The 16,436-nt window shown below is 38.6% G+C and overlaps 1 protein-coding gene across 1 annotated transcript in view; it reads right to left on the bottom strand.

Moving 5' to 3' along the window:
* The window catches only part of LOC102876210 (secretory carrier-associated membrane protein 1-like), a 148,087-nt gene that overhangs the window by 8,308 nt on the left and 123,343 nt on the right, over positions 1 to 16,436 (bottom strand). The window contains exons 6-7 of the mRNA XM_006889882.1: positions 9,077 to 9,178; positions 6,336 to 6,453 (exon numbers count right to left, since the gene is read on the bottom strand). Of these exons, the coding sequence (XP_006889944.1) occupies positions 6,336 to 6,453; positions 9,077 to 9,178 (220 nt within the window). The remainder of the gene's footprint in view (positions 1 to 6,335; positions 6,454 to 9,076; positions 9,179 to 16,436) is intronic.

Here is a 16,436-nt window from a genome sequence, read left to right as displayed (position 1 = left end):
GGAGAAGAGTACTGAATATACCACGGACTGCTAAGAAAACTAATAGATTCATTCTGGAGAGGGTTAAACCAGGCTGCTCCTTGGAGGCAAGGATTGTAAAGCTTCCATCTGACATACTTTGGACATGTTGCAAGGAGGGATTTGTCCTTGGAGAAGGATGTCATGCTAGGGAGGGTGGAGGGACAAGCAGGAGAGGAAGAACTTCTATGAGATGGATTAATACAGCAGCTGGGGTAAAGGGAGTAGGTGTGTCAGAGACAATAAGATTAGCACAGGATAGAGCAGGATTTAGGGCTGTTGTACATAGGGTTGCTATGAGTTGCAGGTGACTCGATGGCACATAAAAACAACATGAAGTAAAAATAAATAATCAAAATAACAGTATGCTGCTGCATCCTCATATTCATAATTCCATAGTATTGGGATGTAGTCATATTTATTTGGAATGTTGGTACACAATAAACATAGCTCTAAAACTTTTCCTTTCATGAACTAAATCCTAATGATTGTTTACCTGGAAAAATGGAAGGGGAAATAAAATTGCTGATTAAATAATTCAGAGTACTGCACAGAGTTTTCAGTTATATGTTGTTGTTAGGGCCATTGAGTCGAGTATGACTCACAGTGGCCCTAATGAACAAAAGGTCTATCCTGTTCTATCCTGCACCATCCTCACATTACACACACACAAGAGCCCCTGTGGCAGTCACCATATCAATCCACCTGGGTGAGGGTCTTCCTCTCCTTTGCGAACTCTCCACCCTTCTCATTTATATAGCAGCTGCAAAATGAAGATTTCCCCCAAATCCTTACCTAACTTGGACTCTTACTTTATAAGCACGACACTAAGAATCATCTACAGCATGTATTTCCTCCAGTGTCACTGTTGCTTAAAATTCTCGCTACAAGCTTGCCTCAGCAGATTCCTCTTCTTGCTCTATATACATTTTCTAAAGTTCACTTACAAGAAGTCAGTAATTCTGAACTCTAGAAACCCAGGCTTTCTTTGTTAACATGTCCTGGTGCAGTATCTGTGGGGAGTTAATACTGCTAAGCCAAAGGCCACACTACTCTGATAGATCAAATCCACCAGCAGTAGATCCAAAGGAGAAAGATGAGCAATCTCCTGTGCAATTTACCCAGCAATGAGTAGGAATAAGAAATCTACTTCTAACTGATACTGTCTTAAATCCAGCCACATCATCATTAACAACCTTCCCGGTTAGCTATCCAGATTTAGCATCTCAGACTTGTCTCAAAAATTCCAAATATTCCAGAATAATCTTTCTAAAATTCAAATCTCACCTATTTTGTTATTTTTCTTAAGATTCTTCAGTGGCTCACCATCATTGACATAAATTTATTTACAAGATTTCCTAGTTTACAAGGTCCTGAAGGATAGAGGTACCTACCACTAATAAATCTAGTTTGATCTGCTTATATCTTTCTTCTACCACTATAATTGCACATTTCCTTCCTGCACTGATTTGTGCACCAAGTTTATTTCTCATCCATTCTGAGCTGTTTTTAATATCCTGATTTTGTCATTTTAGTTTCTGCACATACAGATAAATATCTATTCCTGATACCTGGTTCCTATTTCTCTTCTCCCTTCCCCCTCTTTATCATTATATCCCAACCAAGGCATTACTTTATTTGCTGCTGTTGTTATGTGCCATCAAGTCGCTTGTGATAGCAACCTATGTACAACAGCCCTAAACCCTGCTCTATCCTGAGTCAACTTCATTGTCTCTGACACACCCACACCAATTACCCAGTCACTGAATCAATCCATCTCACTGAGGGTCTTCCTCTCCTGTGCTGTTCCTCCACCCTCCCAAGCATGATGTCCCTCTCCAAGGACTGGTCCCTCCTTGCAACATGTCCAAAGCATGTCAGATGAAGCTTCAGAACCCTTGCCTCCAAGGAGAAACCTGGCATCACCCTCTCCAGGACGAACTTAGTCTGTTCTCCTAGCAGTACTCTTCTCCAGCACTACAACTCAAAGGCATCACTTCTCCTTCTATCATCACTATTTGGTCCAGCTTTCTGATGCATAGCAAGTAACTACAAAGACCATGCATGGTCTATATCAAGCACATCTTAGTCTCCAGACTGACATCACTGCTCTTCAGTACTTTGCAGAGGTCTCTGACAGCAAAATCTCCCATAGTAATTCATCTTTTAATTTCCTGGCTGCTGGTACCAAGAGTTGCTCTACCAAGAGTAGAGCCAAGCAAACAGAAGTTGTCAACAATCTCAATCTCTTCATCATCTAGCAAGATGCTATCAATTGTCTGAGTGGTGAGAATCTTTGTTTTCTTGATGTTGAGCTTCAGTCCATATTGAAGGCTGCAGTCCTTGACTTTATACAGCAAGCACTTCAGGTCCTCCTCAGTTTAAAAAAAAAAAAAGGATTGCTACCCATAAAGTTTTTCAATTACTTGCTAAGCATCTGAAAATTGGACAGTGAATAAAGGTGACAAAATAAGAACTGACATGTCTGAACTGTGGTGTTGGAAAAGAGTACTGAATATCCCATGGAATGTCAAAAGAACAAACAGGATAGTCCTTAGAGGCAAAGACGGTGACATTTCCTATCTCATCTGGGCATACTTTCAGAAGTGGGTAGTCCCTGGAAAGAAGTATAATGCTTTTAAAGGGGAAGAATCAGTGAAAATGATGACCCGCAACAAGACGGACTGACACAGGGACTATAACAATGATTCCAGTACATCAGAGAGGATGAGGATGGCACAGGACAGGGAAGGGTAGAGACCTGCTATTCTGAGTTGTTATGAGTCACAGTTGATGCAACAGCAGCTAAAAACAACAATCCATAAAGAGATTCATGCAGTTATGACACATATAACAACATGGAAGAATCTTGAAACCATTATGTTCAGTGAACTGAATCTGTTTGAAAAGAGTATTCTTTAACTCTGCTTTTTTATAAAATGCAGAAGGCAGGCAAATGTATAGTGATCAAATTTTCTTAGTAGCTACCAGCAGTTGTTGTTATGTGCAATTGAGTTGCCTGTGACTCATTGCAACCCTATGTACAACAGCCCTAAACCCTGTTCTATCCTGTGCCAATCTCACTGTCTCTGAGATACCTACCCCAACTACCCCAGTCACTAAATCGATCCACTTAATAGAGTGTCTTCCTCTTCTGCGCTGTTCTGCTACCCTCCCAAGCATGATGTCCTTCTCCAAGGATTGGTCTCTCCTTGCAACATGTCCAAAATATGTCAAAGCTTCAGAATCCTTGCCTCCAAGGAGCAGCCTGATTTCACCCTCTCTAGGTTGAACCTGTTCATTTTCTTAGCAGTCGATGGTATATTCAATACTCTTCTCTAACACCACAGCTCAAAGGCATCAATTCTCCTTATATCATCCCTGGTCATTGTCCAGCTCTCTGACGTATAGCAAGTGATTGCAAAGATCATGGCCTTGATCACGTGCATCTAACTCAGGTAGACCAGAGTGACATCACTGCTCTTCAATACTTTGGGGAGGTCTCTAACAGCAGACTTTCCCATCACAATACCTATTTTGAGTTCCTGGCTGCTGGTGTCAAGAGTGTTGACTATAGAGCCATGCAAACTAAAGCTGTTAACAATCTCAATCTCTTCGCTATCAATCATGATGCTGCCAATTGGCCCAGTGATGAGAATCTTTGTTTTCTTGATACTGAGCCTCAATCCACATTAAAGGCTGCATTCTTTGACCTTGTGCAGCAAGCACTTCAGGTCCTCCTCAGCTTCAGCAAGCAGGGTTGTGTCACATGCATAATGCAGACTGTTGATGAGTCTCCCCCCAATCCTGATACCACATTTCTCCTCACAGAGCCCAGCCTCCCAGATAATGTTCTGCATATAGATTGAAAAGGTATGAAGCTAGGACACATCCCTGGCGTACACCCTTCCCAATTTTGAACCATGCAGTGTTTCCTTGTTCTGTTCTGACGACTGCTTCCTGGTCCAAGTATAGGTTTCGCATTAGCACAATCAAGTGTTCTAGGATTCCCATTCCTCTTAGAGTTGTTAGCCACAGCTTGTTGTGATCCACACAGTCAAATGCCTTTGCATAATCAATGAAACACAGATAGACCTTCCTCTGATACTCCCTGCTTTCAGCTAAGATCCATCTAACATTACCTACGATACCCATAGTACGATGACCCCTTCTAAACTGCACTGCGGGCAGTTCTCCACTGATGTACTGTTCCAGTTGTTTTTGGATAATCTTCAGCAGGTATCTTGCTTCCATGTGATATTAAGGATGTTGTTCGATAATTTCCACACTACAGCATCTCGAAAGGGAAGAGAAGGGCCAGGAGATAGGGACTTCAGCTTTCCCTCACCTAACAGGTAAAAGTGACCCAGAAGCTGGCAGAGCAAGATGGAGTCATAAGTCTTTGGGGCACACGCAGGAGGCAGAGCTCAGAGCCAAAGAAGCATCTCGAAAGAGAAAAGAAGGGCCAGGGGGCAGGGACTTCAGCTTTCAGGAAAACAACACTATATACCAGATCTACAGGACACCACATCACCCTCTCTTGGGAAACATTACCCCTAAACTTAAGAGACACTGGCCACAGCATAAAAAATTGTCAGCAGCTGAAGTGTTCGGAATCACAAAAGCCCATAAAGCCTGAGAATATAAGCTGTCAAATCAAAAGCTGGACAACAGGAGATAAGTGTTGAAAGGAGGGGATGCTGGTAGATGGTGCAGCAGGGAAATGGGTAGGTCAAGACACTTGTATCAAGGGTGGGGGCAATTGGGGAAATATCTTTCATCTGCTTTTTTCTGTAAAATGCTTGTCTGTGTGATACTTTTCTAAATCTTGAGCATTCAGATTAAGACAGACTAGGAAGAAGGATTGGCCATCCACTTTCAAAATAGCAGGCCTCCGAAAACCAATGTATCAGCAGTTAGTGGAAGATATACAAGGAAAGTAAGGTCCTATTGCTTCAGAGACAAAGTAAATTTGGAAACAGATAACAGTGATAACTGAATGATATGATGAACATAATTAATATATATGTGAAGAAAGTTCAAATGGTTTGATTACATATACATATGTATCTCCATAATGAATATTCTTGGCACCACCAGTCAGGATATTAAAAGATGAAATGCAAACAGAAAATCTGCTCTCAGAGACCTCTCCAGAGTAATGAGAACCAATAATGTTAGTCTAGAGACAAAGGTGCCCCTAATCCAGGCCATGGTCTCGCAATTACTTGCTATGCATCAGAGAGCTAGACAATGACTAAGGATGACAGAAGACAAAGCAATGCCTATCAGTTGTGCTGGAGAAGAGTCTTGAATATACCATGGACCACCAAGAAAACAATTAGGTCTGCCGTGGAGAAGGTAAAACGAAGTTTTTCCTTAGTGGCTAGGATTGGGAAGCTCTGTCTCAACATACTTTAGGCATGCAGCCAAGAGGAACCAATCCGTTGAGAAGGACCTCATACTAAAAAAGGTGGAAGACAGCACAGGAGAGAAAAACCCAAGATGAGATGGATTGATAAAGTAACTGGGCAATTGGGGTAGGTGTGTCAGAGTAAGTGAGACTGGCTCAGGACAGGGCAGGCTTCAGAGCTGTTGAACATGTGGCACATAACAACAACATATATATATATACACACACACACACACACACACACACACACACATACACAAGCACATAACAACAATTTAAAAATAAAAATAGAAAATCCATCAAAGTCCTTATCATTTCAGTATTTCCAGAGTTTCTATATCATATTTAAAAATAAGCAAAGTATCAACTATTCCAAAGACATAAAAAAATTTTAAATAAACACTCAAAAAATACTGGCTTATCTCCATATGTAATTTTAAAAAAAAGGATGTAAAGACGTATGTCACTTCTAAAGGACGATACACAGCCAAAAAATTGAGATGTCAGTAAAAATAAAATTCATGTTACTATCAATCCAGTCTGCATCTATCCCAAATCAATCTATCCTGAACCACCAGATCATTTTATACTCACAGATAAATAAATTAATGTTTACATTTTAAATGCAAATAAAAGGGATGTACTACACAACAGCTTTACTTATTATTAAATCTACGTTTCATTTAAATTTTAAAAATGTAACTGGCACTTCAATTCATAAAAAACTCTTGAGTTCATGACAAGATTTTTAAATATTCCATATTTACAAAAAATAAGTTTGAATCACATATATAAAAAGAGCAACAAAATGGTTTACAGTTGCATAGAATTAAAAAGAAAATGATAAAATAAGAGCAAAGCATCAAGTTCAGAATAACATTTACAGATAAACAATCTCACTTACCTTTTTAAACATAACTAGTGAGATAACTGCCGATGCTGTAAAAAGTGCTGCTATAATTATCATCATGATTCCAACAGGAATACTTTTGTTGAGGCCAGTAAGGGATGAAATCCAACCACTACAAATTAATAAAAAGTAAAATTAAATAATTTAAAATAACCTAACATTTTTTAGCACTTATGACCCATATGTATTATTGAGGTTCTTTATTTATTTATGTATCTCATTTCCTATATAACTCAAAAGAGTTCTGCAGGTTTTTTACTAGTAGGGCTGCGTGGTACATAATATGCCATTATGGCTCCTTTTGTTGTTGTTGTGTACCACAGAGTCAGAACCAATATAAAGCTGAGCCTTTGGTGGGTTTTCAGAGGCAGTTACTTGCACAGAAGGAGACTGCCCACCCTTCTCCTGCACAGCAGCTGATGGATTCAAACCGCATGTCTTTGGCACTGTATTAAAGCTTCTTGCCACTTTATCACCAGAGCTCCCTAGAACTTGATTGTTTGTGTGTGTGTGTGTGGATGTATATGTATATAGAGAGAAAATTGGTGTGTTATAACATGTCTATGCATTGTTCTCATAAATTCACTAAGAGATGCTATTTTTAATTTCTATTTTGCAAAAGAGGTCCAAGTCTAAGAAAGTCAGTAACTTTCTCAAAGTCAAAGAGCTAGTAAATTTAGAGCTTGAATTTAAATCCAAACCATCAAACTTCAGAGTCTAAAGTTTAACTATCAAATTATACTGTATTTTTTTAACATACTGCATTTTTTAAAGCCTAAAAATGTTTTCCATTCCCTCTTCTAAATAATCATTATAAATTCTGCTCAATAATGGAAGAAAGTATTTACAAAACATTTATCTAATAAAGAACTACCATCTAGAATAGAGAACTCTCAAAATTCAACATTATTTTTTTAAAAAAATTTAAATTAGAAAATCAGCAAAAGAAATATTTCACCGAAAGGACATAAAATAGCAAATAAGCACATGAAAACTTGTTCACCATCATCAGTCAACACTATAATGCGATATCATCACACGTTAATGGTTGGTGGCAACACCAAATACTGCTAAAGTAGTAGAAAAATGTAATTCATACATTGCTGGTGGGATGTTAAATAATTTACATTTTCTGGGAGATGGCTTTTTAAAAAACATCAAATCTTTTCATATCCTGTGCCCACTTTTCAATTGGATTATTTACCTTTATCTTATTGTGGTGCTCAAGTATTTTATAAATTCTGGATATAAGTCCCTTATCTGATATGTCATTACCAAATACTTTTTCCCAATCTGTGGCTTCCCTTTTCACCCTGATGATGAACTTTTTGAATGTGCATAGGGATTTGATTCTTAAAAGGTTCCATTCCTCTATTTTGTCTTCTCCTGGCTGTAGATTTTTCAGGATACTTGGAAGACTGTTTATGTTGTGGATTACTTCACCAAAGCAGACATTCTGATGGCCAACAAGCACATGAATAAATGTTCAAAATCCCTAGCTCTAAGAGAGATGCAAATCAAAACAACTATGAGATATCATCTCACCCCAGTCAGAATAGCAAAAATTCAACAGGACAGCAAGCAACAAATGTTGGCGAGGTTATAGAGAAACTGGAACCCTTATTCACTGTTGGTGGAAGTATAAAATGATGCAACCACTGTGGAAAGTGGTGTGGCGCTTTCTCAAAAAGTTGCAAATAGAGATACCATTCAACCCAGCAATTCCACTACTGGGAATATGCCCTAAAGAGACCATAACCGCTATCCAAGCAGATATATGCACACCCATGTTTATCCCGGCTTTGTCCACAATAGCAAGGAGTTGGAAACAACCTAAATGCCCATCTACAAATGAATGGATAGAGAAGCTCTGCTATATTCACACAATGGAATACTATTCTGCATTGAAAAACAAGGAACTCATGCAGTATTATTAAAAATGGGTGACCCTGGAGGACATTATGCTTAGTGAGTAAAATATCTCAGTCACAAAAATATAAATACTGCATAGTGCTACTGTTGTACAATGGGACTGACATCAAGGTTGGGGTAAGACTGAGAAAAACTGGATAGATCATATATACTGCCTTGAAACAGATGAGGGAGAGAACAGTTTAAAAGTGAGAGAACAGTTTAAAAGTGATATAGGCTTGGGTATTATGGTTATCACAGGAATCCAGAATTAATGTTGCATAGTAGAGTGCATTCAGGGTGGGGGGAAGGGGGAGGGGAGCTACAATGAATGAATGGAAATCCAAAATCTCTGTAAATATGCATTAAAATTAATACAATTTAAGAAAAAAATCAAACCTCAGACATCTATCCAAAAGAACAGAAAACCTGACCTGATGTAAAAACCAATTCATGAATGCTCATAATAACTGTTTTCATACTAGACTCAACCAAGAAACAGCAAAGATGTCCCTCACTTCCGAGAAACAGCAAAGATGTCCCTCACTTCCTTTACTGCCTTCCACAATCACTAGCCCAGCAATCGCTCAGACTATAATCTCTTCCTTCATGGTACCAGTAACATGTATTTTTATTTAAATTATGTTTCCATTTTTTAAAACAGCAGATTATGTATAATCTTTAAACTGGTTCATCAAAATGTTATGTCTTGGGAAATTATTAATTTGTATCTTTCACCAACTTTGCTTTTCTGCTTAACACTTTTTATGTAAGGATAACAGATTAGAAGCTTAAAACTGAAGTAATTAGAACAAACAACTTACCAGTTGCCCCAATTATGGAATCCTGCCGCCTGGAGTACATGTACAGCAAACTGACAAATGTAGACAAAGAAGAATACAAAGAATCGAAATGAACTGTCACTCCTTAAAAAAGAGAGAGAAGGGGAAAATGTCATTTTTATTACTATCTGTAAATTAAATTCAGACTGATATTCAATTCTTTTAAAGATAGCAACTAATTGGTAACATAATAATAATAAGGTTGCTTGAATCCACAATTAACACCCTTGGTACCAGCAGTCAGGAAATAAGGAGACAAACTGCACTGGGAAAATCTGTGGTTAAGGGAACTTTCCAAATTATTGAGGAATAATGATGTCAGTTTGAGGACTAAAGTGCATTTGATTCAGGCCATGGTCTTTCTGATTACTTGTTATGCATCTGAGACCTGGACAATGAATAAGGCTGATAGAAAAAAAAACTGACGCTTTTCAGTTATGGTGCTGGAGAAGAGCACTGAACATCCCATGGACAATCAAGAGAACAGATATGTCTTAGAGAGGGTGTAGCCAGAGTGCTCTTTGGAGACAAGAATGATGAGGCTTCGCCTCACATACTTTGGGCATGTTGCTAGGAAGGGCTGTTCCTCGGAGAAGGACCTGATGCTGGGAAGAAGGGTGAGGGTCGGCGAAGGAGAGGAAGACCCTCAACCAGGTGGATTGATAAGATGACTGCTGCAACGGGTACTTGTATGTCAGGAAGTGTGAGGATGGCACAGGATAGAACAAGGTTCAGATCTTTTGTTCATAGGGTCACTATAAGTCGTGCTCAAGTAGATAGCACCTAACAACAACCCCTTTAAATACTAAATGAGTATGTGACCATGATTCAAATTTTGTCTTTTAAAGTTCTAGTTGGACCATAATCCATCTTGGCAATCATACCCTAAAATACTTTTGCTTTACCTTTTTAAAAAATTTCATCTAATCCTAATACAGATACTAAATTAATTTTTCAAGGACATCTAAAAGGCAACTGTCAAGTTTATTTGGAAAGGAAAAAAGACCTCAAGTAAACAAAGCGCTTCTGAAAAACAAAAATAAAGTGGGAGGCATAGCACTTGATAACCTCAAAACTACAGAGCTACTACACAGCTATAATAACCAAAACAGCGTGGTACTCGTACAGTAGTAACAGGCACACAGATCAACGGAACAGACTTGAGAACCCAGAAATGGGCCCAGCTATCTATGGTCAATATTCAAAAACGAAACAAAACCTATCAAATGGGGAAATGGCAACATCTTCAACAAATGGTGCTGGCAAAACTGGACTGCTACCTGCAGAAGGCTCAAACAGGATCCACATCTCGCACCATACAAAAAGACCAATTTCAGATTACAAAAGATTGTAAAATCATATAGCATTCAGAAGCAACAATTTCAAAAAACACTATATAAAATGGAAGAGACTGGAGAACGTTATGCTGAGTGAACTCAGCCTCATACGGACAAATATTGCATACAACCATTATTGTAGAAATAGAAGGATAACTAGTAAAACATGTATGAGGACTCAAGGGGGAAAAGGATGAGGCAGAGGGGTGAAGTTGGGTAGTGGGGGGAAATCATAGGGTCTCATAATTTGGTGGGTGGAGAGACAGGGTAAAGCAAATGAGAAAGATCCGGCAGGGACGTATAAAGATGAGATAATGGTGGGCAAGGTCCAATGGTGATTAATTTTATAAAACAGAATGTATGGAAATGATTATATGAAACATAATATCAGTGAAACTGTGTGTGTATGTGTGTGTGTGTGAGAGAGAGAGAGAGAGAGAGAGAGAGAATCTGCATACACACAAAAAATAATCTCAAAAAAGTCCATGTAACTGTTTTACTAAGGCATAATGAATACTATAATAATAAATGTCATTTTTTACATATATACAAATACTTAAAGTATACAACTTGAGAAGTCTGACATAGCGATGGATGTTTCCTAATAATAAACATATTGATCATCTACTAAAATTACAAAGATTTCTACAAGTTTTCTTGTACTTATGGGTATTCCTTCCTCCTACTTCTTACCACCCAAGACCCCACCCTGCTATTCAGCCAATATAGGTACTTTCTGTCACTAACAATCAAGTCTGTCTTCATCTGAAGCTCTACTAAATCTGTTTAACTTGTTTAACCAATTTTTCTCTTTATGGATAAAAAGAACATAAAATGTGTTCCATTATACATGTAAATAGGCTAATTATGAATTGTTGTTGTTGTTAAGTGCCTGCGAGTCATAGACAACTCATAGCAACCCTATGAATGAAAGTCTTCAACACTTGTGTGACTTTCATCCTTTCTCCAGGGTCATAGGGTTTCTGGAGGCAAGCTCTTACGGAAGTGGATGCCACTCCTGCTTCCAAGCTTGTTTTAATCGGGGATTGCCACCAAACACTGTCCACCATTAAGGCATGGGACACATCAGTGTCACAGTGTTCAGCTTCACCTCAACCACAAGTTACCTCTGTACGGCAAGTGGACACACCAGGGCTATACCATGTAGAGGAATCTTTGAACAAAAACAATGAAAAACAGGCCTGAGGGCTGCGGGTTAGAAGTCACCCACCTCTGGCATGGTAGCATAACTTTCTCTCCACTAGGCAAACCGATCTCTCTCTACTATTTCTAAACACTTTAAAGTCCTCTTAGAAACTATACATCCCAGAACTTAATTACTATCTCAGTTCTCATCTCCAAGAAAGTATAAACCTTTCTCGATTTTATCTGTAAAAACGCAAAACAAATCAAATGCACATTTTTAAAAGTTTGCCTTTGCCCATCAACAAACTAATGGATAGAGAAGCTGTGGTATATTCACACAATGGAATACTATGCTGCATTAAAAAACAAGGAATTCATGAAACATTACACAAAATAGGTGACCACGGAGGACATTATGCTGAGTGAAGTATCTCAGTCACAAAAGAACAAATACTGCATTGTGCCACTGTTGTAAATGGGACTGACATAGGAGGTGGGGGTATGGGAAGACTGAGAAAGTGGATAAATAATGTATACTGCATTGAAACAGATGAGGGGAAGAACTATTTAAAAGGGATATATGATTAGGTAGTATTATCATGACAGGAGTCCAGAATGAAGGCAGCATAGTGGAATGGAATTGAGGGGATGGATTGTTTAACAATGAAATAATTTTTCTTTTACTTTTCAAGGAGAAGAGTGAATTGGGGGGAGTAGTGGGCAGGGAGAAAAATGCAATAATGAATGAATGAAAATCCAAAGTCTCTGTAAACTTTAATTAAAATTAATTTTTAAAAAAAGACCAAAAAAAGGTTGCCTTGCTTTTTAATTATACAGTCAATGAAAATACTCCACTTCTCAAAATACCTGGAAAAACTGGGTAATGGTAGGCCTAGTTCAATGGTGATTAATTTTATAAAACACATTGAATGGGAATGATTTTATGAAACACAATGTAAATGAAGGACAGTAAGAAACACAATGCATAAGAACTTTGTAAGCAAAGCAATGTAAAAATAAAAAAATTTTAAAAAGTGAAACGGACTATCCTATTAAAACCAATTTTCTAAATACAAAACCTTAAATTTGTTAAGGTCTTAACACAAAAAAAAACTTAAACTAGTTCAAGTGCAAAAAATAATTAACTACAAATGATTTCACATTTACAAACACTTGAGAACCACCATAAAGCATAAACACATTTAAGCAATGCAATCATAGTCTGACTATTAAGTTCATTTGACAAAAGTGCCCAGTAAAGCTGAGGAGATCTGAAAAAAACCTCAAAACCCCTGACAAGAAGGCTGTATGAAAAGCCAGACAGAAAAAAGTCCAGAAGAAAAACCATGCTTTGTGTAGAGGACTTCTGGTATCTAGAATCATAGGTGGTAGGGATCTTACAGGAAAGGAGAGTATTTATAAAATATGCTAATTTGTATATTAGCCATCTTAAGGCAAAAAAGAAAGCAGAGATTTAAACATTGAAATTCGAGTGATTTTGTTACCTACCTTAGTTTACAATGAAGTATTGACAGTATCACAAATATTTATTCATAATTACACCTAATTTTCTCATGTAGAGGGAGACAGAGAAATTCCATACTACTTATTCTTGCCATTCTCAGTCTTCCAGATAAAAGTGTATTCAAAAACTGAACCTCAAATAAGCCAGTAATCTTTTACTTAAGCTCTCAAAATAATGTAACATGAAGTTTAAGCAAACCTTTGCTAGAAAAATAATTTGCCAAATTACCATAGTAAATCTGAGAAAATATGTTTCTATGAACATATACAATGTATCTCACATTCCAAATAAATACTGTTAATACTAATTACAACTAAATCATCCAGGAGACTGGGATGTATGAGAAGAAATGTGCATTAGGATTGGAGATTCATCAACAATCTGCATTATGAAGATGATACAACCCTGCTTGCTGAAACTAAGGAGAAGCTGAAGCATTTGAGGCAGAAGGTCAAGGATTAAAGCTTTCAATATGGACTGAAGCACAACATCAATAAACAAAGATTCTCACCACTGGGCTAATTGGCAACATTATGATAGATGGTGAAAAGACTGAGATTGTTAACATCTTCAGTTTGCTTGGCTCCACAAACACTCTTGGTACCAGCAGCCAGGAAATCAAAAGACAAATCACACTGGGAAAGTCAGCTATCAGGGACCTGTACAGAGTACTGAAGAGCAATGACATCAGTTTGGAGACTAAGGCACATCTGATTCAGGCCATAATCTTCACAATTACTTGCTATGCATCAGAGAGCCAGACAATGACTAGGGATGATAGAAGGAGAATTGAGCTGTGGTGCTTGAAAAGAGTGTTGAATATACCATGGACTGCCAGAAGAACAAACAGGTTCGGATGAAGCCTGGTTGTTCCTTGTAGGCAAAGATTCTGAGGCTTTGTCTGACATACTTTGGACATGTTTCAAGGAGGGAACAGTCCTTGAGGATGATTATCAAGACTGGAGGAGCGGAGGGACAGAGAAAGAGAGGGAGACCATCAAAGATGGTCTGATACAGTGACTGGAGGAATGAGGGTATGTGTGTCAGACAGTAAAGCTGGCACAAAATAGAGAAGGTTGTATATAGGATCGCTATGAGTCACAAGCAACTCAACAGAACATAACAACTTATCTGAGTGGCTAACAAGTAAGGAGTTGTGCTAACAACTCAAAGGCAAGCAGTTTGAATCCACCAGCTGCTTCAAAGAATAAAGACTATCTTCTCCCATGTGACTGACTACTTCTAAAAACCCACTGAGAGTCAGCTCTGAGTCAGTTCCAACTCAAAGGCATATAACAAAAAATTTAAAAAAAATTAAAAAAAAACAAAGATGACAGAAGAGTGTGGCAACCAAATTCCTACCAAGAATAAATAGAAAACTAGGATAAATTTGTTGTTGTTGCTGTTGTGTACCGTAGAGACTCAAGTGACCCACAGCTGACCCTCTGGTCAGTTTTCAGAGACAGTTAATCGCAGGATAGGAGGATACTGTCCATCCTTTTCCCTCAGAGCAGCTGGTGGATTCAAACTGTGTGCCTTCAGGATTGTAGTGCAGCTCCTTGCCACTAGGCCACCAGAGCTCCTTGATAAATATGGAGGGAAAGTATAATTCTGGGGGGGCAACTGAAGACTAACAAAACAAACAGCAATAAAGGGATGATTCTCCAGAAGAGAACTGCAGAGATCTAAGTTAATATGTAAATTGATAAAGATAAGCTGACAATAGGTCTGATGGCCTAGTGGTAAGAAACGGTGCTGCAATCCCAAAGGCAAGAGGTTCAAATTCATCAGCTGCTTGCAGCAAAGGATGGGCAAATCTGCTGGAGTGTCAGCTATGGGTCAGTTCTGACTCGAAAGTACACAACAACAACACACAACCATCTGTTCAATGAAAGCAGTACAAGAAGCAAAGAAAACCAAACTGATTACCATTGTGTAAGCTCCAACTCATAGTAACTCTCTATGGTGGATTTGAACTGTCAGCCTTTGGATGAGCAGCCTCACACATAATGTACTATACCTCATTCTCATTCAGAACTCATTACTGTTGAGCCAGGACCAACTCAAAACTGACATTCCAGAATTTTTCCAAGGCAGTAAATACATGGGAGGAGACTGCCCATCTTTCTCCTGCTGAGTCACTACAAATTTGAACCACAGAGAGGCATGGCCGTTGGGTTAGCAGTCCAACGTGCTATGGCCTACAAAAGCAGGGTTGAAAATCTAGGCTTTACTTGGAGAAAGCGGCAGCTAAGGGACAATGAAGCCAAAAGAACTTTGGCACTCTCATAGGACTAGAGACACACTGTAACAAAACACTGATAGGAAGTGAGAAGCATAAAACTGGCTCTAACATGTAGCCAACTGTTTCCTCAAGGCATACAGTACATCTTAAAGAAGTAAAAGTAAACAGTCTCAGAAAACAAGGAAAAATTTTCTGCAGTCTTCTCTAGGGGACAACAATTAGAGAAGTAGTTCTCAAAATTTTTCATTCCAGGACCTTTTTACATTCTGAAAAACTGAGGATCCCAATGCTTTTAAAAATGATAATATATTACAACTGTCTTTCATCTGTTCTTTAAAATGGAAGATATTGCTCAGAGCGCTGAAGAGCAATGATGTCAGTCTAGAGACTAAGGTGCACCCGATCCACGCCATGGTCTTCATAGTTACTTGCTATGCATCAGAGAGCAGGACAATGATAAAAGATGAAGAATGGATACCTTTGAGTCATGGTGCTAGGTGAAGACTACTGAACACACCATGGACTGCCAAGATAACAAACAGGTTGGTCCTGGAGAACATTAAATCAAGCTGCTCACTGGACACATGAATTTTCAGGGTTTTTCTGACATACTTTGGGCATGTTGCCAGGAGGGACCAATTCTTGGAGAAGGACATCATGGTTGGAAGGGTGGAGGGACAGCCCAAGAGAGGAAGACCCCAGATGAGGTGGATTTACACAGTGACTGGCGTAATGAGGATAGGTGTGTCAGAGACAGTGAAATTGGCTCTGGATAGAGCAGGGTTCAGAGCTATTGTATATTGGGTTGCTATGAGTCAGAGTCTACTTGACAACACAAACAACAAGAAGAAGTCACAAAAATAACATTTTTACAAACATTTTTAAAAAACAGTAAGCAAGGAGCACTATCTTATGTTGTTGTTGTTGTTGTTGTTGTTGTTGTTGTTGTTGTTATGTGCCGTCAAGTCGCTTGCAACTCATAGCAACCCTATATACAACAGCCCTAAACTCCACTCTGTCCTGTGCCAATCACACTGTCTCTGACACTCCCATCCCAATTATCCCAGTCACTGAATCAATCCACCTCAT

The sequence above is a fragment of the Elephantulus edwardii genome, unplaced genomic scaffold (genome assembly GCF_000299155.1).
Source record: "Elephantulus edwardii isolate Elephantulus edwardi_28Jun2011 unplaced genomic scaffold, EleEdw1.0 scaffold00082, whole genome shotgun sequence".
NCBI classification, from domain to species: domain Eukaryota; kingdom Metazoa; phylum Chordata; class Mammalia; order Macroscelidea; family Macroscelididae; genus Elephantulus; species Elephantulus edwardii.
Note: the sequence above shows the minus strand (reverse complement) of the source record. Positions and strands in the feature narration are given on the sequence as shown.